Source organism: Muntiacus reevesi, chromosome 9 (assembly GCF_963930625.1).
Source record: "Muntiacus reevesi chromosome 9, mMunRee1.1, whole genome shotgun sequence".
Lineage (NCBI taxonomy): Eukaryota > Metazoa > Chordata > Mammalia > Artiodactyla > Cervidae > Muntiacus > Muntiacus reevesi.
Genome location: NC_089257.1, coordinates 1,252,370 through 1,275,351, shown reverse-complemented (window position 1 = coordinate 1,275,351; position 22,982 = coordinate 1,252,370). Strand labels below are relative to the sequence as shown.

The 22,982-nt window shown below is 47.5% G+C and overlaps 2 protein-coding genes across 3 annotated transcripts in view; both read right to left on the bottom strand.

Moving 5' to 3' along the window:
- OSBP (oxysterol binding protein) overlaps nt 1-3,178 on the bottom strand; it is a 32,904-nt gene extending 29,726 nt beyond the window's left edge. Inside the window, exon 1 of the mRNA XM_065946194.1 lies at nt 2,613-3,178. Within this exon, the coding sequence (XP_065802266.1) occupies nt 2,613-2,986 (374 nt within the window). The 5' untranslated portion in view covers nt 2,987-3,178. The remainder of the gene's footprint in view (nt 1-2,612) is intronic.
- A 17,206-nt stretch (nt 3,179-20,384) lies between these two features.
- Nucleotides 20,385-22,982, bottom strand: part of PATL1 (PAT1 homolog 1, processing body mRNA decay factor) — a 28,013-nt gene continuing 25,415 nt past the window's right edge. For both annotated transcript variants that reach the window (XM_065943903.1, XM_065943902.1), the window contains exons 17-19: nt 22,397-22,488; nt 22,156-22,305; nt 20,385-21,845 (exon numbers count right to left, since the gene is read on the bottom strand). In XM_065943903.1, coding sequence (XP_065799975.1) covers nt 21,824-21,845; nt 22,156-22,305; nt 22,397-22,488 — 264 coding nt within the window. In that variant the 3' untranslated portion in view covers nt 20,385-21,823. The remainder of the gene's footprint in view (nt 21,846-22,155; nt 22,306-22,396; nt 22,489-22,982) is intronic.

The window sequence follows — 22,982 nt, the reverse complement described above, 5'->3', positions numbered from 1 at the left end:
TTCTCTCCATCTCTAGAAACCAAGATTGGGGTAGGTCTGAGAAAGCCTGTTTACTGTGCTTAGGAAGACAGCTTGGCTATTGTTCGGTTTGTCACATGAAACTGGTTTTTCTTCCTCAGATGCACAGCCGAGAAGCATGGGATTGCCAGTGGGGGGGAGGGCGGGGGTCTCAATAAACCAGGCCATTTGCCACCTCCCGCACCTGCCACGCTGTAACGTGACTCCTGCTTTCTACTCCTCCTCCCCTCCCCCGCCCCGCACTTCAGTTACATTATGAATAATGCAGGCTGAATTCCCGGCTCACCCTCACTTTCTACTCCAAAGGTGCGACTCGGACTTTCTGCCACATTCCTCACATCGCGCTGATCTTTTCCACAGGCCACTTCCTAGGAATCTCCTCTGCTCAGGTCATGTCCATGAACTAAAAAAAGTTTCCCGAATCATACAGTCTATAGCTTTTAAAAAACCAGAGGACTCTGGAAGTTTGAGCAGGCTTGACTCTGGAGCTCTTGGCTCAAGCAGATACACCTCTGCTTATAAATGATTAGTGCAGAAGTATTTCAAAAGAACTGCTTTTCAGGGTGCAAGAGAAGTTCTTCAGGCACCACAGTATTAGGTGGTGTTTTCTGATTAGTAAGTTCTTCCTGGAAAAGGCCAGCCAAAATAGTAGCTCCATCTCTAGAAGTTAGCCAAGAAAACTAATTCTATGGGCTTGTCATGATGTGTCTGGGAGAGCTCGGATTCTACATATGGTTTTAAGTAACAGGACAGCTGTGTAACTTTGTATATAATGAAGAACAGGATAGGTAAAAAGGCGGCCTGCCAAAACCTATTAGGACAGTTCATCAGAGGATGGGTTTAGGAAGCACTTGGTTAAAAAGAAACCGTATTTTGTAAAAGGCATATACAAGAGATGGTTTTGGAGGCATGAAAAGCAGAAGGCAAGACGACTTGGCTAAATGAACCCTAAGAACATGGGGATTCAAAGAACCAGTTTGGAAGAATACCAACTGGTTGGTAGAAAGTAGTTAAATGTGATTTTGAGGGTAGCGTGTAGACTTGATAATTCTGAACGCTGTTCCCTTGGTTGGTTTGTGGGTGGAACTGTCTTGGCTGGCAAGGACAGGCCCGGGGGCATATTTCCCAATACACAGTTTGCTATGTTTGGGAAGGCGTTCTAGCTGTGGTCAGACAGGTACCACTAGCTCTTGTAGGAGAGAAATTAAAAGTGGTTACAAGTACTTAAGAGATAACAACATATACGTTATTACTGTCCAACCAAGATCAATATTGACCAAGACAGGTACTGATTAAAGACTAAAGTGGGCTGGAAAGTAGATCTGATGAAAAACTTGAATGAGGAGAAATGACCACACACTAAGGATTTCAGCTCATACACAGCCATTAAAAAATGGGGAATCAGTGTTAATACTGACTTATAAGCCAAGCTAGGATATGAAACAGTTAACATTAGAATGATGGTCAGTGTAACAGGAAAACATGAACTTGAGCAGGGGAAAAACTTTGGAACAAACAAAAACTTTAGATTTGTGATTTAACCTTAAACTGACAGTCCGGGAAATAATTTAAAAGGATTAAAACGAAAATTAATTCTGAATAATTCAAATGATACACATAAACGTTCACAATTAATGTCACTTAAGCAGTGAGGATGCACTAAGGCATCTTCTACCATGTTAGAGACCAGGTAAAAATGTGCTCCTACTTCAACAACCTCCAACTCCCATCTTCAGTTCTCCTTCAAAATTCTTTAAGAGTCAAGACAATGAAATTGAGTGAAAAGAGATTCCTTCACCCAAACTGTCCCAGTGGCAAAGCGACTCCTGGCAGAAGGCAACAAATATAGTCTTAACACTACTCTTTCGGGTCTCAAATAGAATGAATGGTCTTGCCAAAAACATGTTATGTTATGGCAAGACTGTGAGTCACCACAAACGTGTATTAAACGTCCCAACACAAGCGCTGCTAAAACAGGAGTCAAACAAAAGACATGGACTCTACTTTTGAGGAAACTTGAACCGAACTAACCGGCTGGCCCCCAGCAATCCTGGCTGGAACACTTAATGATCTTCCTTGGGAGGGCGCGGGAGCTGACAAAACTACCAGAAACCCTGGAGGGCGCGTCTCCATTGTGGGCTGTGCAAAGGCGAGAGTTGAGGCGAATCTTGAGGAGATAAGGACTGGGGACAGACCCCGAGGCCACCCTGTGCGTGGCGTCCTTGTGCCTGAACGTGGAGGGAGCAACGGCGGGAACGTCAAGGGCCGCTGATAATCCTGAATTCTGGAGCCGGGGCACAGACAACCAAGCCTCGGGACTCTGACAGCAAGTTCCCGGGGAGCGGTGCCCGGGTTCTACCCCCATAAGCACCGACACCGGCGCCCTCCCTGCGGACTCCTCACTGCACCGAGGCGCTGCTGAGGACACAACGCAAGAGGAGACGCGATGCTCCCGGAGCAACTGGCGGGGCCGGGGGCCGGGGGATGCCGAGGGCGGGGCACGCGGGCGGCGCCGTACGTCCCGGCGCGCCCACTCTCGCGAGGGTGGGCTTGTGTCGCGGGCGGCGGGGGGGACGCGCCCCGGAAGCAGTTACCTGTAGTAGCTGAGGAGCCCGTTGCTCAGCACGAACCACCGCCGCTGGTAGCCTTTGATGTAATTGGTCCATTTGAAGAGCCAGCCCTCGCGAGCCGAGCCCGAGCCCGAGCCCCCGGCGCCCGAGCCGCCAGAGCCCCCCGCCGGCGGCGCGGGAGCCGGGCCCGCCGCCGCCACTGCCCCGGCCCCAGGGCTCGGGCCGCCCGCCGCCACCGTGGCCGTCGCGCCCGGCACGAGCCCGGAGCCCGGCCCGGAGTCTCCGCGGCCGCCGGCGCCTCCACCTCCCACCCCGGGGGGACCGGCGCCGCCGCCGCCCGGGGCCGCCATGGTGGCCGGGCCCGGGCCCAGCGCTCCTCTGAGCTCCGTCGCCGCCATGAGCCGCCGCCGCCCGCTGATACACGACCGGAACCGCCTACGAGAGCCGCCGTCGCCGCCCGGAGGGCCCCACTCGGCGAGCGCCTCAGCCGCCGCCGCGCAGCGTCCCCGCCCCGCCAGGCCGGCCGCGGGGAGGAAGAAAGTCGATTGGTGCCGCCGAGTGTCACTTGCGGAGGGCCCCTAGGACATTGGCATTTCTCTGGGGCCTGTCATGCCGCAGCGCCCAGTGAGCGTCCGAGGAGGGACGCTTCCGCCAGGCCCGCCGCTGATTGGTGCAGGTGAAGGCCAATCAGACTCAGGTCAAGCTCATTGGCGCTTTCCCGAAGTCTCCGGTGTTCAGGGAGGACTAGAGAATGCAGACCGTCCTGCCTGTGTGGCTGTCGATTGGTCAATATTTCTGCCACTCATTCAGTTTATGCATTCGTCACCGCCACGTCACCTCCTCCCATCAGTCGTCTCCGCGGCCCTCTTCCGCCCTGACGGATTGGTGGTTGATATCAGCTGCTCAACTTTACTACCATTCACTGAACGAGTTGAGGGAAAAGGGGCGGAGTCTACGCTTCACATCTTTACTCTCATTTATTATTGGTCGGAGTGGATGTCACTCACAAGTCCGCGAAGAGCCGGGGCGGTGGTTGGAAATGATTGGCTCCTGGAATTGTCTGTGAACGCTGGAGCGTGGCACTTCTGGCCAATGAAAGAGACCAATTGAGAGGGGGCGGGGCAGGCCAGGCAGCCAATAAAACCCGGGAAGAGCAATTCGGGGGCGTGCCCGCCTGCTTCCGCCTTCGGGGGAGTTTGCGAGTGGCGAAAGACCGTCGGTTTCTCTAACGCGTGTTTTGATGCTGTGTGTCTGTGTTGAAGTACCTCTTTCTGAGTTAAGATCGCCAGTTTGTTGGGAAGAGTGTTTCTGCGTAGTCGGCCTTTGCCAGAGTTTTTCCCTGCGAGTTGGAGGCCCTACCTCCTGGGGACCCCAAAATGGCTTCCCAGTGTCACAGAATCCACCATCCTAACTCCCTTTCCTGGTTTGCTCATCATAGTACCACACACCTTATCTCTTGATTCTGGACTGTCATATGCTTCTCCTGATTTTGTCCCACGAGTTGCTGACCCAGCTGTGAGCGTAAGTGGACTTGCAAGGACCTGACTTTATTGGTACTTGGACCCATGTCTCTAACAGTCCTAAAGGCCCTTGTTGGTTTTAGCATCATAAGCGCACGTGTGTATGCTTAACTTTGCACGGAATATTTTAGATACACTGATTTTTTTCACACCTCTGTGGAAGTCCCAACTTCAGTAACTCATTTAACGTTTAGATGTCGTGAACTATTGTTAACAAATGGAGCTTTTCGGGAACCTGGCATCTCTTACATTTTGCGAGTTTTGCTTGACAATAGAAATACTGCTGGCTGGAAAACAAATGCTTTTTCTTGGCAATGTGCTTCATAGTATCAGGAAAATAAAGAAAAATATCCTTTTTTAGAAAACGTTTTTAAGAGAAGAGACATTTATCGAATTCTGGAGATAAAATGCACTTTGAAAATCTGAAGTTAGATGTAGGTTAGAGGATTGTTTTAACTCAACTGAAGTGAACCCCTTTATGCTTGAGTCATACCTTTAGTGGCCCTCTGACTGGGAAAGTTACTTAAGCATTCCCAGCCTCAGTTTTCATTTCTGTTAAAAAAAGAATAAAACCTTATAGGGATATTGTTCTGATCAAATGCATAGATGAACATGTTTGATAAACTAAACAGCTAGAAAATGTAAGTTGTATTGCTGAATACATCCATCTGTTTAGTTGCCAACCACAAAGGAGAAACACATACTTTTACACTGAGGACAATCTGGCTCTCCCCACCTTAATCCAGTTAACCAACTGGGTTATCATTAACCCTGGGACGGCCAACATTTTTTATGAGGTCCCTTGTCTGCTGCTTTAAAAGATGCTTGTTCCTTGGAAGAAAAACTATGACCAACCTAGACAGCATATTAAAAAGCAGAGACATTACTATGCCAAAAAAGATCCATCTCGTCAAATCTATGGTTTTTCCAGTAGTCACGTATGGATGTGAGAGTTGGACAGTAAAGAAAGCTGAGTGCCAAAGAATCGATGCTTTTGAACTGTGGTGTTGGAGAAGACTCTTGAGAGTCCCTTGGACTGCAAAGAGATCCAACCAGTCCATCCTAAAGGAAATCAGTCCTGAGTGTTCATTGGAAGTACTGATGTTGAAGCTGAAACTCCAATACTTTGGCCACCTGATGTGAAAAACTGACTCATTGGAAAAGCCTCTGATGCTGGGAAAGATTGAGGGCAGGAGGAGAAGGGGACGACAGAGGATGAGATGGTTGGATGGCATCACCGACTCGATGGACATGAGTTTGAGTAAACTCTGGGAGTTGGTGATGGACAGGGAGGCCTGGTGTGCTGTAGTCCATGGGGGCGCAAAGAGTCGGACACGACTGAGTGACTAAATTGAACTGCACTTGTGTGCTGCAGCATGAAGTGTACAGCTCCACTTAATTACGTTTTCTTGATCCTGAGTCCAGTCAAGCCTTTAGATTTATCCTTCAATTTACAGAGACTGGAGGAACCAGTTAAACAAAACCCCCCAAGGAGACAGTTGAATAAATCAAGAATGTGAGACAGTCTATAAGACAACTGGTTTTACAGAAGATAAGATAGAAAGATTAAGGAAAAGTGATGTAGTAACAGAGTCACGTGGTGATTGTTGTAAATTAAAAAAAAAAAAAGAATGTTTTTAAAAAAGACCTCCCCAACAAATGCTTGACTTTATTTTGATTCTGAAACAAAACAAAAACAAAAAACTGTTCTTGTAGACATCGGAGGATAACTGGGGAAATTTGAAAATGGACTGGTATTAGATGGTGTTAGGCAGTTATTGCATTTGTTCAATGTAATACTGTATGACTGGCTATGAATGAAAGTATCTTTAGACTCTGGAGAAATGTCACCCTCTTCAATAAATGGTTTTGGGGAACATGGCTAAACTACCTGCTAAAGAGTCAAACTGGACTACTACTACAAACTCTCACACCATATTACAAAAGAAGTTCAGAATGGATCAAAGACTTGAATGTAGGGCCTGAAACCATAAAACTTCTAAAAGGAAGCTTAGGCAGTACGCTCTCTGACATAAATCTTAGCAATATTTTGGAAGGTACGTCTCCTCAGGCAAGGGAAAAAAAAATATAAGCGAATGGGGCCTACTTGAACTTAAAAGCTTTTGTACAGCAAAGAAAACTGTCAACAAAATGAAAAGACAGCTTACCGAATGGGAGAAGATATTTGCAAACTATATTTGATAAGATATTAATATCTAAAATATACAGAAGACTCCTACAACTCAACTTCAAAAAACCAAACAACCCAATTTAAAAGTGGGCAGAGGCTCTGAATAGACATTTTTCTAAAAAAACTTACAGATGGGCACTGGACATGTAAAAAGATGCTCAGTATCATCGTTTCCCCTGATGATCCCTAATCATCAGGGAAAGGCAAATCAAAACCACAGTGTTTTATCCCCTCACACTGTCAGGATGGCTATCATTTTAAAAAATATTTAACAAGTAACGAGTGTTGGCAGAGGTGTGGAGAAAAGGGACCCCGTGTGCACTGCTGGTGGGAATGTGAGTTGGTACGGCCATGATGGAAAACAATACGGAGCTTCCTCAAAAACTAGAAGTGGAACAGCCCCATTCGATCCGGCAGTCTCACTTCTGGATATTTATCTGAAGAAAATGGAAATGCGAATTCAAAAAAGATATCTGTAGCCTCATGTTCACTGCAGCATTGCTTACGATAGCCAAGACATGGCAACAGCCTAGGGATCCACTGAGAGATGAATGGATAAAGAAAATGTAGAATATTACTAAACCATAAAAAGGATGGGGTTTTGCAACATGGATGGACCCTGAGGGTGTTCTGCTTAATGAAGTAAATGGAGAAAGACATGAAAGTATGTTATCATTTGTGGAATCTAAAAAAATGAACAAACTTATAACTAAACAGAAACAGAGTGGCAGATACAAAAAACAAACAGGTGGTCCTCAGAGGGGAGGCAGGTGGGGGAAGGAGAGGAATTAACCGGGAAGTTAAGAGGTTCAGCTTCCAGTTGCAAAAGTATGAAATGTAGACTGTGGGGAATAGAGTCATTATGTAATAACTTTGTATTGTGACAGATGGTAACTAGACATTCTGTGGCGAACATTTTGAAATCTATAGAAGTATCAAATCTCTATCTTGTGTAACAGGAACTAGCAGTGTTGTAGGTTGATTATACTTGAAGAACAAATTCATAGAAAAGGAGATCACATTTGTGGTAGGGGGCGGCGGGGGCGGCGGCGGCAGGGGGCCGAGAGGAGTAGGGTAAAGGTAGCCAATGGTTACAAGCATTCAGTTACAAGACAAGTCCTAGAAACTGTAATGTACAACATGATAAGTGTAATTAATACTGCTCTACCTTATGTATAAAAGTTAAGAGAGGAACTCCTAAGAGTGCTCATCACAGGAAAAAAGAATTGTTCTATTTCTTATGTATCTACGAGATGACAGATATGAACTAAACTTGTAGTCATCATTTCATGATGTATGTAAGTTGAATCATTGTGCTGGACACCTTAAACTTACACATTGCTGTATATTAATTAGATCTCAATAAAACTGAATGAAAAGAAACAGATTTTGGAGAAGTGTTAGGAATCTGTAAATTTCTTCTGAAATGGTCAGAACAGGAAAGAAAGAAAGCCCCCCTCCCAAAGTAATACAAACTTTGATATGCACACACACACCCTTACATGTGTGTGTCTGTGTATCTGACATGACTGAGGCAGCTTAGCATAGCACATCTGCGTACCTGTACATGATAGAAGCAGGCTGTTACCCCTGCAGTCGCCGAGTCGTGTCAGACCCCCTGAGACCCCGTGGACCGCAGCGCACCAGGCCCCTCAGTCCTCCAGTTTCCCAGAATTTGCCTAGACTCACTCCAGTGAGTCCGTAATGCTGTCTAACCGTCTCGTCCTCTGCTCCCTCCTTCTCCTTTGCCTTCAGACTTTCCCAGCATCGGGATCTTTTCCTCTTCGCATCAGGTGGGCCAAAGCGTTGGGAGTTTCAGCTTCAGCATCAGTCCTTCCAATGAATATTCAGGGTTGGTTTCCTTTACAAAGGCAAGTAGACAGAGGCTGGGCTTCCCCAGTGGGCCAGCAGTAAAGAATCCGCCCGCAGCGCAGGAGCCCCAGGAGAAGCGGGTTCGATCCCCTGAAGGAGGGCACGCAACCCACCGCAGTACGCGTGCCTGGGGAGTCCCAGGCACGGAGGAGCCTGGCAGGCTCCAGCTCATAGGGCCGCAAAGAGTCGGACGCAACTCGCACGCACGCGGACACGTTAATGCTTGAATGCTGGTGAGAAGTACACAGGTATTGTGCTATTATTCCTATTTCTGTCGTATATCTGAAAACATTTCCTTAAAGGTTTTAAAAGACTGACTTGAGTCACTGTTGTTGCCACTGACGCTTCCAGCCACCCACACTTCTTTGCCTGCTAAGTGAGGCCTTTGAGCAGCTGGTGTCCCTTCCTTTCTAGGCGCCCCACCTCTCTTGCCCTGATGCCCTCCACGCTCCAGTTGCATTGATCCCTGCGTCTGCACCACTCTCCTTTCCCTCCCTCCACAGAGTCTGCTCTGAGCTCGCTGCTCAGAAGAGCACCGCTTCCTTGGGACTCGGGATGTCCTGTGATGCTCGCTGTCTTGCTCTGTAGCTGGCTGTGTTCCTACCACGTCACCCTCCTGGGGTAAGATCCCCCAGTGTGTGATCTGTATCTCTTTCATCTCTGGTTCCCTCATGACAGCCTGTTACCGAGTGGGTGAGGGGTCTGGCTGCTTGCCGAACAAAAGCCAGTAAGTAGGCCAGGCTGGTGGAAAGGGAAGTTTGCTTTATTTCAGATGCCAGCAACTGGGGGTGCGGGGAGGGTGGTGGACAGCTGTCCAGAGGCTGCCTCCCCACCCCCTGACCCTACAAGCCAGGAGTGAGAGCTTTTATAGACAGAGTCGGGGGTGGGCGTGCTACGAGCAGAAACAGCACAGCCAGCTTGAACAGTCAGCTTCAGATTGCTCATTGGTGGTCTGACCAACATCATCTTTGTTGTTTTAGGTACAGTTAATCATTAGTTCCAGTCCATTTATTCCTGTACTTTTTGAGCCCACTTCTCGGAATTGTGGCCGCTCATGTCCTGGGTACAGTCCGGTCATTAGTGTAGCTAACTTCTCCACCTGGTGTTGCAGTGTCAACAAGACAGCTCACAGGATATGGCTCTGAATATGATCTGTAGCCCTTGAGAAAGAACTGAAGTCCTTGACTTTGCTTAATGACTGCATTGTTATTCTTGAGTCTCCTTTGACTGTTTCCCTCTGTTTTCACATCTTTCACTTCTCTGATTAAACATATTATTTGACTAAGGTTTTCCACAGACAAAAGGCATGGTGGAGGGGAAGCAAGGACCGTAGAATCCTGCTCTGTCTCAAGCCCAGCATGTTTACTCATTTCACAAATATGAATTGAGCATCTCCCATATAATCCCCAGGCTTTTTCAAGTGTTGGAGGCACAGTAATGAATGTATGGATATGCTGTAGTTCCTCATGGAATGTAAAGGACAGGCAGATATTAAACCAGAAGCATACAAACAAATATATATAGTATCTGCATGGGCTTCCCAGGTGGGGCAGCGGTCAAGAATCTGCCTGCCAATGCAGGAGACACAAGAGATGGGGACTACATCCCGGGGTCAAGACGATCCCCTGGAGGAGGAAATGGCAAGCCGCTCCAGTACTCCTGGCCTGGAAAATTCCACGGACAGAGCAACCTGGCGGGCTACAGTCCATGGGGTTGCAAAGAGTCGGCCGTGACTGCGCGCGCACACACACACTTGCACAGAGAAAATATGGACGGTTGCAATATACCTGAAGTAACCGGAGGTCCACCAGGGCGCCGTGAAAGAACGGCAGGTGCGACCTGTTCCAAACAGGGCAAACCCTCTTTGAGCACCTGGGGGCGGGAGAGGAATTAGAAGAGAAATGAGAGGACGGGGATAGTCTTTCTTGTGTGAAGAAAGAAAAGAGAGGCAGTGCCTGAGGCATAGGTGTTAGAGGCGGAGAAGGCGGATGTGAAAGGCCTCCAGGGCCTCCTGAGGAGCCTGGGTTTTATTTCAGGAACAGTGGGAAGCAATTAAGCGTGCGGGCGTGCTGGGTCACTTCAGTCGTGTCTGACTCTTGGCCACCCCACGGACTGTAGCCCTCCAGGCCCTCTGTCCATGGGATTCTACAATCTAGAGTACTGGAGTGGGGTGCCGCCCTCCTCCAGGGGATCTTCCTGACCCAGGGATGGAACCCGCGTCTCTTAGATCCCTGCATTGGCAGGCGGGTTCTAGACCGCCTAGGAAGCCCCGGGGCTAGGATGGGACCCCGCATTGTCTGCAGGGTCTTAGTTCCCTGGGAGTGAGAGCCCTGGGACTTAACCACTGGGCCACCAGGGAAATCCCCGGGGTTCACTCTTGGTGGTGTACTTTCTGTGAGTCTTACAAGTGTGTGCTGGCGTGTGTCCACGATTAGAGTATCATACAGAATAGTTTTGGGACTTGACTGGCGACCCAGTGGGTAACACCGCGTGCTTTCAAGGCAGGGGGCACAGGCTTTACCCCGGGCGGGGGAACTAAGAGCCCACATGCCTTGGGGCACAGCCGAGACAGACAGACAAACCTGCATCTTCATACAGAACAGTTTCCCTGATCTCAAAATCCTCCGTGTGTATTCATCCCTCCGTCCTTCCCCTGGTGACCAGTGATCATTTTCCTGTCTCCATGGTTTTGCTTTTTCTCAGAATGTCATAGAGTTGGAGTCACATAATATGTAGCCTTTTCAGATTGGCTTCTTTCACTTAGTCATATCCATTTACGGTTCTTCCATGTCTTTTCATGGCTTGATGCTTTGTTGCTGTTGCTTAATGGCTAAGCCGTGTCCGACTCTGCAACCCTATGCAGCGCAGCACGCCAGGCTTCTCTGTCCTCCACTGCCTCCCAGAGTTTGCTCAAACTCATGTCCATTGAGTAGGTGATGCTGTCTAACCATCTCATCCTCTGTCACCCCCTTTCCTTTTGCCCTCAATCTTTCCCGGCATCATAGTCTTTTCCAGTGAGTTTGCTGTTCGCACCAAGTGGCCAAAGTATTGGAGCTTCCGCTTCAGCATTAGTCCTTCCATTGAATATTCAAGGTTGATTTCCTTGGAAATCAACTGGCTTCACTGACTGATTTGACTGGTTTAGGATTGACTGGTTTGATCTTCTTGCAGTCCAGACTCCCAAGAGTCTTCTTCAGCACCACAATTGGAAAGCATCAATTCTTCAGCCTTCTTTACAGTCCACCTCTCACATCTGTACATGACTACTGGAAAAATCATAGCTTTGACTAGACAGACTTTGTCAGCAAAGTGATATCTGTTTTTTAATATGCTGTCTAGGTTTGTCATAGTTTTCCTTCCAAGGAACAAGCATCTTCATATTCATGGCTTCAGTCACTGTCCACAATGATTTTGGGGCCCAAGGAAAAAAAAATCTTTTCCCCCTTCTATTTGCCATAAAGTGATGGGACTGGATGCCATGATCTTAGTTTTTTAAATACTGAGCTTTAAGCCAGCTTTTTCACTGTCTTTCACCCTCATCAAGAGGCTCTTTAGTTCCTCTTTGCTTTCTGCCATTAGAGTGGTATCATCTGCATATCTCTGGTTATTGACATTTCTCCTAGCAATCTTGATTCCAGCTTGGGATTCATCCAGCTGGGCATTTTGTGTGATATACTTTTCATAGAAGTTAAATAAGCATGGTGACAATATATAGCCTCGTCATGATCCTTTCCAAATTTTGAACCACTCAGTTGTTCCATGTCTGGTTTGTTTCTTCTTGACCCGAGTACAAGTTTTTCAGGATACAAGTAAAGTGGTCTGGTATTCTCATCTCTTTAAGAATTTTTCAGTTTGTTACAATCCACACAGCCAAAGGCTTTAGCATAGTCAATGAAGCAGATGTTTTTCTGGAGTTCCCTTGCTTTTCCCATGATCCAATGAATGTTGCAATTTAATCTCTAGTTCCTCTGCCTTTTCTAAACCCAACTTGAATATCTGGAAGTTCTTGATTCAAGTACTGATGAAGCTTAGCATGAAGGATTTTAAACATTACCTTACTAGCACGTGAAATGAGCACAACTGTATGGTAGCCGGAACATTCTCTGCTTTGCCTTTATTTGGGATTGGAATGAAAACAGAACTTTTCCTGTCTTGTGGATCCTGCGGCGTTTTGCTCATGGCTTGATGGTGGCTTAGTCCCTAAGTTGTGTCCACCTCTTGTGGCGTCATGGACTGTTGCCTGCCAGGTTCCTCTGTCCATGGGATTTCCCAGGCGAGAATGCTGGAATGGGCTGCCATTTCCTTCTCCAGGGAATCTTTCTGACCCAGGAATCAAACCTGGGTCTCCTGCACTGCAGGCAGATTCTTTACTGACTGAGTCACCGGGAAGCCCCTCATGGCTTGACAGGTGATCTCTTTTCAGCACTGACTGGTATTCTGCTGCCTGGATGGGCCACAGCTGATCTACTCACCTCCTGAAGAACAACTTGGTTGCTTCCAAGTTTTGCAATTGTGAGTAAAGTTCCTATAAACATTATTGTGCATGTTTTTGTGTGGATGTAGCTTTAAACGTATTTAGGTAACTTTCATGCTTCTTTTTTTTTTTTTTCTATCATTCTCCACATTGTCACTGGCTTGCTCTCCAAAGTTTTGCCAAATAATAGTTTCATCATGCAGATCTTATTGATGTGATCAGTCCAGGTATTTGGTTTCCCAGTCTTGCCTTCATTATAATCAATACAAAAAATTTTTACTGGAAAAAAGTAATTCGTGATTTCAAAGGACAACAGTGTGTCCCCAACCAAATGAAGCAGAAATTCAAGTTTAAATCAGGTTCGCCTCGTAAGTTAATTGAGGAGTGCTCCCAGGGACAACACCTGTGAGGGGTGAAGGAAACAGGATCAGAGGGAGAAGTTGAACTGAGAGGCACTTACAACAGAAGCCTCAGCTCTGGGGAAATCTGAACTTGGGTTGGTCTACTGCAGGTGTGCGGTCTCGAGACAAGACAGCTGGGTGCTTATTCCACAGAGCTGGCCCGTCGTGCTCGCTGGGCATGTGGAAGGAGCCAGAACTACATCCCAGCCCTTTGGTCTTCCTCTTGCATTCGAGTTTGTGCAGCAGGATGATGAAATTTACTGAAACTAGGAAGGCGCAGAAGCGAGGACAGATTCTTCAGCCGGGTCCCCGGGGAGGTTGTTCACTCTCTGCTTGTAGTTTACAAGGGAACTGGGTGTGACCAGAGAGCAAAGACCACATTCTGTGTATCTTACAGACGCTCACACAGGGATTGATTGTAAATTTTTAAAAGGGAAGCTGCATACTAGCTGGGAAAATTCACATCCCTAACCTCTTAGCAGGGGGCACTACTGACTGATAGACACTACAGTAAGTCCCTGACATACAAGTGAGTTCTGAGAGTGCTTTTGTAAATCCAATTTGCAGCACAACCTAATTCATCCGAGTGGGACCCCACACACCTTCCTAGCGGGTATGACAAACCTAGAAACACTAGAACTTCCTACAAAGTACAAACGGATTAGTACTTTGCGAGGGAGTATCAACTTTTACTGTGTGTTAAGCACTTTTACAAATGTAATTTCAATTGTTCTTTGTCGCTGTTCCAGTTGTTTTACCACCCCATCTACAGTTTAAAAAATTGAGAATCAAACAAGCAAAATATCTTATAAAAGCAAAGTCAGCATTCAAACATAGATACAAAAAGTTCTTCAGCCTTGGCAGGCTTCATATAACTGATGCCTGGAAATCTTTTTTTCTCTTAGTGACAGAAACTATTCAAAGAATTAAATTGGGCGTCATAAACACAACGAACTGATGTTTGGTTTAAATGTAACAGAACTACTGTGATACCTTTATCTTTAAAAAGTATCACTAGCCGGCCCCATCCCTGTTTCTCCCAGGGGCTTATACTAACATTTTCACCAACCTCTTTAGGCTACACAGAGCCTTGGGTTTCACACCAGCTAATCATGCACTGTACTTCAGAGAAAATGGAGGCTGTGTGTGAAGAACGCCTTCAAATTTGTAATAAATTTTTTAAAAGATCATTCAAAAAATGTTTTTCCCCAATAGCACTTAATGAACTCTCATGTTGAATGACTGAAAAAAAAAAAATCCTTTGTAATGACTCAGATTAGATTTATTTGCAAGTGGGGCGCTTCAGTCGTGTCCCACTCTTTGCGACCCCATGGACTGTGGCCCCCCAGGCTGCTCTGTCCATGGGATTCTTCAGGCAAGGACAGTGGAGTGGGTTTGCATCTCCTCCTCCAGGGGATCTTCCTGGCCCAGGGGTTGAACCCGAGTCTCCTGCACCTTCCCACAATGCAGGCGATATTTACTACTGAGCCACTGGGGACAGAGGCCCACTTTATGTCGGTTTAAACACGTAAGAGCTTATTCTCACATCTAAAGACATTTAAAAAGTAATAATAAAAGGCGTTCAGAGGGAGGCAGCTCAGGGTTCCTATGGGAGCTCACTGAACTCTTCTCAAAGCCGCCTTCTTTCTGCTCCTCTGTGCCTTGTTGCTGTCGCTGAGATGCCCTTTTGCCCCACGGTGGCTGCTGGAGCTCCAGTCATTGTAACTGCATTCTAGGCAGCAAGAAGAGGAAGGAAAGGAGGACAAATAGGCATTCCCTTTCTTTTTAGGAGCACCTTTGGAAGTTCCATACAAGGTGTCTGCTTCTCTGTTAGATGGAGAAAAGTTGGAAAATGACTGTGAATGTAATTCAGGCTTTCCTTTGTTGCCACTCACTCACTACAATGTTGGACAAATCATGTCCATGCTCTCTCCCTCTTCTTCCTTCCTTTAAATACAAACCAAAACATATTCATTATAAAAGATATAAGGGTTCAGAAATGCAAATATAGAAAATGAAAATTCTTCCTAACCACACCTTCTAGAAATGACCATTGTTAATAGCTGGATATATATTCTTCTACTATCCTGTGGATTTTTTAAAATTAAAAAAAAGTTAATGATAAAATGCTTGACACCTACTAGTTTGCCAGGACTGTCATAACAAAGTGCCAAAGACGGGGTGGCTTAAATGATGAAAATGTGTTTTGTCACAATTCTGGGGCCGAGACGTCTGAAATCAAGGTGTGAGCAGCACCGGTTTCTTCCGACGTCTGGCCGTGGAGACGGCTGTCTTCTCCTGGAGTCTTCACAGGCCCTGCGCCTGTATCCCCATCACCGCTTCTGGTAAGGATGCTGCTCACAGTGGGCTAGAACTCACCTTAATGACTTCATCTTATTTAGTTATGACTTCATTTTAGCCTTTGTTCTTGTTCTTTTGAACTTTCTATTCTGTATTGGCGTATAGCTGATTAACGATGTGAGTTTTAGGTGAACAGCGACGGGGCTCAGCCACAGACATCCATGGACCCATCCTCACCCAAGCCCCCTCTCATCCAGGCTGGCACAGAGCATTGAGCAGAGCCCCCTGTGGCATACAGCAGGTCCTGCTGGTTATGCAGATACGGCCGCACGTGCATGTCCAAGCCAAGCTCCCTAACTGTGCCTTCACCCCTGCCAAGGGCACTGTCCCCAAACACAGTTCAGGCTGGGCTGGGGCGTTGGGGCTGCACGGCGAGCCTTGCTGTTGCTGCCGGAGTAGAGCTGGTTTGCGATGTCGTTTCGTTTCCGCTCCAGCGAGCCTCAAGCGGTGATGCGTGCACACACACACACCCATATATACACTTATAGCCTCTTCAGACTGCCCCCCTATGGATCAGTACAAGATACTGAACATAGTTCCTTGTGCTATATGGTAGGGTTTTTAAATCTATTTTATACAGTAGTGTGCATCTGTTATTCCCAAATTCCTCATTTCTCCCTCCCCACCCCCTACGGAGCAAAATGACTTTTAAAGAGTTTTGTACTTTTCCTTAAAAACTCTGCCAAGCTTTTCCTTACAAACTCTGCGAAGGCTTCCCGCTGCAATGTGAGTAAAGCCCTTCAAGGCAGTGTGGTCACTCCATCCCAGCAACATTAACCTGCCGCGGTCCCAGGAACGCCCCACCCATTCTCATCTCGGGCAGAGGCCACCTCCTTCACCCTGCTTGGGATGCTGCTCCCAGCCCTTCGCTTGGCCGCCCTCTTCTCGGTATTCATGTGCCCACTTCAATGTCACCTTCTCCTCAAGGCCTGTCCATAGTACAGACCGCCCAGAGCAGAGCCTTTGTCACCTCTGTACCTTGAGTAACGCTGGACACTCATGAGTGCTTGTCTGGCTTACTCTATCAAGTTGTTTCCAACCTAGGGGTTGTTGTGATGAGTGACAGTGTCATTGGGGATGGGCCTTGAACGCACACAGATGAGTTCATGCCATTAAGGTCTGTCCTCTCAGTTTTGAAGATCTGAACAATCCCTTCAAGCTGTTTCTTTGTGGCCCAACTATTTTATGAAAAGATGTTAGTTGGAGGCTTGCTTGGCGTGGCCTGTGTGCTGGTAACTGGGGCACAGTTGGGAATGAGGCAGCTGCTCCATTTGTGGAGTTCCCATATTAATGCAGTGAGCTGAAGAGTGAACTGACTACCTGGGACTGAATATATCCAATATAAAAATGCATTTTCAAAATAAATAAATAAATAAAAATAAAAATGCATTTCCAAATATTGAGATGGAAGTGTGGGAGCAAATCTTTTTAAAAATCTCTTCAAAATGCTTAAACCAAAAGGACCACACAGATGCCTGACAGCTGCCTTTCTGAAATTCTGATCCTTATATATTGTAATGGACCTCAATAGCTAAAACCTGAATCACATTTTTGACACTACTGAGAGGGAATTATTTAATCTGCCTACTGGAAATGAAGGCATTAAAACCCAATCAGAAGAGTTTGCAGATGTGTCCTTAAATGCCTGCAGCTTCTCAGCTGCTGCTACATGAAACATGTACCCAGAAGCAGGAGGCTTCTTGTAGCCACGATGCTGGATATGGAGTTTGAAACTTGCTTACTAGCTGGATGGTCTTGCTAATTCCGTTTGGGTACTGTGCAATCATAGCTGCCCATTCTAGTATTTCAAAAGGTAACAGAGAAGACTGGAATTAGAAAAGGAACGTCAGTGCTCTCTGTACACTATAAACAACAGCTAGAGACACGGACAGCATATTAGAGAGCAGACACCACTTTCCCAACAAAGGTCTGTACAGTCAAAGCTGTGGTTTTTCCAGTAGTCATGTGTGGATGTGAGAGTTGGACCACAAAGAAGGCTGAGCGCTGAAGAACTGATGCTTTTGAACTGTGGTGTTCGAGAAGACTCTTGAGAGTCCCTTGGACTGCAAGATCAAAGCAGTCAGTCCAAAAGGAAATCAACCCTCAATATTCACTGGAAAGACTGATGCTGAAGCTGAAGCTCCAATAACTTCAACCACCTGATGTGAAGAGCTGACTCATTGGAAAAGACCCTGATGTTACAGAAGATTAACAGCAGGAGAAGGGGACGACAGAGGATGAGATGGTTGGCTGGATGGCACCACTGACTCAATGGACATGAGTTTGAGTAAGCTCTAGGAGGTGGTAAAGGACAGGGAAGCCTGGCGGGCTGCAGTTCATGGGGTCACAAACAGTCAGACATGACTGATCAACTGAACGGCAATTGTTGGGTTACCTTTGTTCACTGCTGGATGAACGATAATAACTTGGCAAAAACTATGAGGATGGAATCTATTAATAGGGGAGCAGTTAAATTATGGCATGCAGTGGAACACCATACAATCATTAAAATAGAAAGGGGTATCTCTCTATATCGACATGCAAGGATATCCATGATGCATTAGGAAAAATCCAGTATCTACTATTCTGTGTACTGCATATGCATCGAGAAACCACCTGGAGGACAATATGTCAAACTGTCAGCCAGGGTTTTTCTGGGGGTGGTGGTGGACTCCTTTAGAGTGGTACTAGATCATAAGCGATTTAAGAGATAGTCTACTCACAGCAGGGAAAGTGCACACGTCACTGATTACCTAGTCCCCGTCGAGATGTTTCCGAGGTCTCAGGCCTGATTTTGTCTAACAGTTACCTTGGAGGATGAACTTGGCTGAACCGCAGAGCTTAGAGTGAGTAAAGTTTGCTCACGTGAGTAAACAAGCTCCTTGGAACAGTCTTACATGCCACATTCACAGAATAAAAGGCAAAGCTTAGGTTGTTAGGTGACCTGCGATCTGTCCACTACGGTGCCTCTGCTTCAAGAAGGTTAACGGTCAAAACCCTGCTACCTGTGGTCTTAAGATACCGGACTTGTTGCCTGAAAACCCACATTTTATTTTCTTAAGGATCACTGTGCCGACATACTTAAACACAGTCGGGTGAGGAGAAGTGTAAGATGCCTCCCACTACTTCCCCACGTGGATTTCACACAAAGGACTTCACTGCTGTCCCAGGGAGACGGTGGAGGGCAGTCGGCGGTCTGCGTCAAACTCAGAAGGTCATCGTGGCCTTTCTGAGACAGACAGGGCAGCTCTGGTGAAAGCCAGCTGACTGATTCTCACGCGGCAACGGACCTGAGCAGATTTTCTGTGCGGATGGAGCTGAGATCCATCCATTTTGATTCAGCAGTCAGTGAGGGAAAAAATGCAATTTCTGTAAATATAGAAACTCACTGGGAGATACGGCTTGAACTTAAAGTGGTTCTTTGATTCCTCAACTGTTTAACACTGGAATTTTAAGTGTTTAACAATGGAATACCTGACCACACCTCACAGGATAACTGCCCTGCTTTCACATTTTTTTCAGCACACTGGCTCTGAAATCAAGCACAACGGATCAGACATTCTTGTCCTACTAGCACTTCTCACTAGAAGGTAGGGGGCTATGATTTTAAGCAGTTTTTAGAGAATAACCCCCTTTTGGTTCTAACAGCAATACAAGCTCGCTGAAGACACTCTGTAAGATGGAGATGAGGCGCAATCACCTGCACACAAAACCCTCCACAACCCTCCCCTAAGAGGCCACCACTGCCCTCCAATCACCCTGGACTGTATTCCTTTTTCCACTCCCCCTGCCCCCATAGCCATATACACGCACAGAACTCACTTATACTCAACATTATACGCTAAGTGTTTCCTAATGTAACTAAGCTCTTCAACCATAGTCTTTCTTCTCAGAATATAAGCAATGCTTGCTCTCTATGGAAGATCCAGAGAGAACTGAAAGCAGCAGGAAGCTCCCCACGGTCCCGCCACCGAGAGAGGCGCGTCTTTGGGGGAGCACCTGCAGAGCAATGCGCTCGCTCAGCCCAGCTCTCTGTGACCTGTGGACTGCAGCCCGCCAGGCTCCTCTGTCCCTGGGCTTCCCCAGGCAGGATACTGGAGTGGGGTGCCATGCCCTCCTCCAGGGAATCGTCCCGACCCGGGGATTCAATCTGTGTCTCCTGCATCCACTGAGCCACCTGGGAAGCATATCCTCCCCATTTCTTCCCTATCACATACACATTTTCATAAAAGAACCGCACTCCAAGCATATATACTTTCTGCTTTCCCCCCACACGAGGCCATAAACACTTTTCATGGTTAAATATTACACCTGTCCATGACACAGAGATTGTCACTTGGCCACTAGTGAGCATTTAGGTTATTTCTAATATTCCTATTATAAATGATGCTGTGGTTAAGTTTGAAATAGCTAACATGAATTTACTACAAAGAAGTACCAATTTTTTCTTACCTCTTTTGAGAAGATATAAATGAGAGCTAAGGAAATACTAACCAGGAGGGCAGCTTAAGGTCAAACTGGGCTTTGTGAAGTTTCTTAAATAAACTCTCAGCTGCCTAGAGGAGATGAAGGTGAACTGTGGTCTATCCACTGAATTTTCTAATTCTGCTTTGCAGTTGAAAGTATGTGTGTGTGGGGGGGGGGCAGTGACTGTTGAAAGCATCCTAGGTTTTCTTTTTAAAAATATGCATTTGTGGCACATGGGATTGGACCAGGGATCGAACCCACTTCCCCTGCACTGGGATTGCAGTTTCAGCCACTGAACCCTCAGGAGAGGCCCTCGGTTTTTAAGGAAAGTTATCACATAAACATAAGGTCTTTATCTGTCTCCCTTATGACAAAATAAGAGATAAAAACATCAGGTGATACCATCCTTGCCAATCCCCAGCACCAAGAGGTTTGCTGATCTATCTAAATATGCTAAAAACACGTTAAAAAGCATGTTCAGAAGTAACAAGCAGAAATATGGGCACGTACTTTCTTTCAAGTATACAATTTGTTTTTATTTACAATACCCTATAAAAATGTAAATTTAGAAACTTTTTAATTAATTAAAACCAAACAAAAAAGATAAAAGCACAGAAAAGAAGAGATAATCATCAAGCCTTCACTTATTGGCTGTGAAGGGAAGGCAGGGGGTGAGGGCAGATGGGACGGGGGTGCAAGGGGCACAGCGGGGAGACGAACAGGACAGCCGGTTGGTGCAGAGGGCCTCACTGCAGTACATTCATGTGCAAAACTCACCCTCGTATTAAACACCTAACCTGCCCCCTCCCCCACGACACTCGGAAAGGGGAGAGCAGCAAGGTGCGCTCAGGACAGTCGGGTGAGATCAATCAGCCGCAGTCTTCCTAGGGCTGGCATCACCAGGGACCTGGGCCCTCATCGGGGAGAGGGTGGGGACCGGGCGCAGGCCGCCCCGCCGGGGCGCAGACCCAGGCCGGAAGAGACCAAGGGGCAAGGGCAGCGCCTCGGGAGGTGCGGCGGTTCCCCCGCACCGAGTGGAGGCAGGCAAGGGGGAGTCAGAGCATGGCTTACTGCAGCAGCCTCAGGAAGACGAGCAAGGGTGGTGCCGCTGCGCGGCGCAAGCAGGCTCCCGTCGGCCGTCTCCCGTAAGCCCCGCGCACCTGAAGGCACGGGCCCAAGTACCCGCGGCGGGAGCCGGACCAAGGCTGACCGCGCCGTCCCCACCGCGGTGGCCAGGACCGAAGGAAACCCGAGCGGGGAGGAGACAAGGGCGGCTCGGCTGAGAGCCCGGCACCGGCCAGCCAGGAGCTCTGAGTTTACTACGCGTGCTGCATACCCTACACTTTATTAGAGCAAGTAGAACCCATCAAATTAATCACAAGATGGATGAGGAACAGATTAAAAACACATCAGCTGGTTTGTGGGTTAGAGAAGGGATCGTGTGTCAACTAAATTTCTCAGCCTAAACTCGTTCTTTAAGGACCCTTTGGAGACCACATAAAGGTACAAATCCGGGGTGTGTGCGCGCATATGTATCTATTTCTACTTCATCAGCTTTCCTACAGTCACATTAATAAGGGGCGAGGAGGGGAGGGATGCTGTGGCAGGCTATGACCTGCTCTGAGCTGGAGCAGCGGTGGGGGGTGAAGGGAGAGGTTATGCTTGTGTCTCGAGGGCAAAGAAAAGGCAGAATGGAGAAGAATCTAGTCAAGCGGGACATGCAGGACCGTCACACAGAAGGTAAGGAACCAGCACAAGTATGAGCCCAGCCACATTTCACAGCGCAGTGGGGAGCGCCTGCATTCAGAGACAACCCCTGTGAGTGGGACTCGGTCCCGCCAGACGCTCCGGGGAGGGAGCTATCTTCCCTCCCTCGTTAAAAACCACACTCCACTGGTGACGGCAGCGGTGCGGGGGGCAGCCAGAGGCCCAGGACACGTGTGGAGCCTTTACCGTATCCCCTGAACTAGCCTGCGGCACAAACAGAGAGAGGAGACCCGTGTGAATGAGCTCAGAGAGCAGTCGCCTGCCCCAGAACCCCAGCCCGGCGTGACCTCTCCTAGCGGAGCACTAAGAGGCCTGGGCCCCAGCCCTTATCTCCCTGGGTGGCTCTGCTGCGGCCACAGCGCTTTCATCCAGCAGACATTCCTGTATTTCACAGAAGTCTTTAATCTCTTCCACCGGATTCATGACATCCTACGCCCCTCTCACCCCCAGCCTCAACGTAACTTCTAAAGTGCCAACTTCAGTGAGATGTGGAATTGTCCTGTTTCCAACTTACTGCAGTTTTGTCTCCAGCAAGTTCAGTTTCTGTCGGTCAACATAACGAGAAAAGAGGGATACTAGGTTTGTGGGTATAGAGATTGGCTTGGCCAGGCCCGTCTGGGGAATCCGCAAAAGTTCTCGGGTTGCCACGAACATCACCTCCGTCCTGACAGGGAAAACCGATAATAATAATGTAAGAAAAGGAATACAAAAAAGGACCTAAAGAACTACAAAGAAGAAACACGGCCCAGACTGACCACGGGTTGCTTTGCGCCGATTCTGAAGCGGGGTCTGAGCTCTGTAGGTCTTCCCCGCGGCTCAGGACGACGAGGAGCAGTGACAGGCCGAACTGTGAGGAGACAGAGGGCGTCAGACACCGCCGCACCGGCGCCACACCACGGCCAGGCCAGGCGGTCGAGGGGAGGCGTTGAGTGCAGGTCCCCGCGCCGCGCTGCTCTGAGCCACGCAGAGCCCAGAGGCGTCCCCTCCGGACCCAGCAGCTCAGGCCCTCTCAAGGGCAACAGAGCCCCTGGCTCCCCCATCCCACCCTTCGACTACAATCGACTACAATCTTCCCTGCCCCCAAGATAAGGGTTGGGGGGGGTTAGCTATTCTCTCAGAACAGAAGTAGAAGGAAAAGTCACATGAAGACAAATTTTGAAACAGAAAATTAAAGTTTATAGAACAAACAAAAAAAATACAAATAAAAAAATAGTTTGAATTAAGAAAACAGGTGTTAAAGCCCTGTGAAAAAACATACAAAGGAAGGGAAATGGAATGATCAGGCTGTGAAGAAAACAGTTCCTTAAAAAATGACATACATATCTGGAAATATAAAGGCTT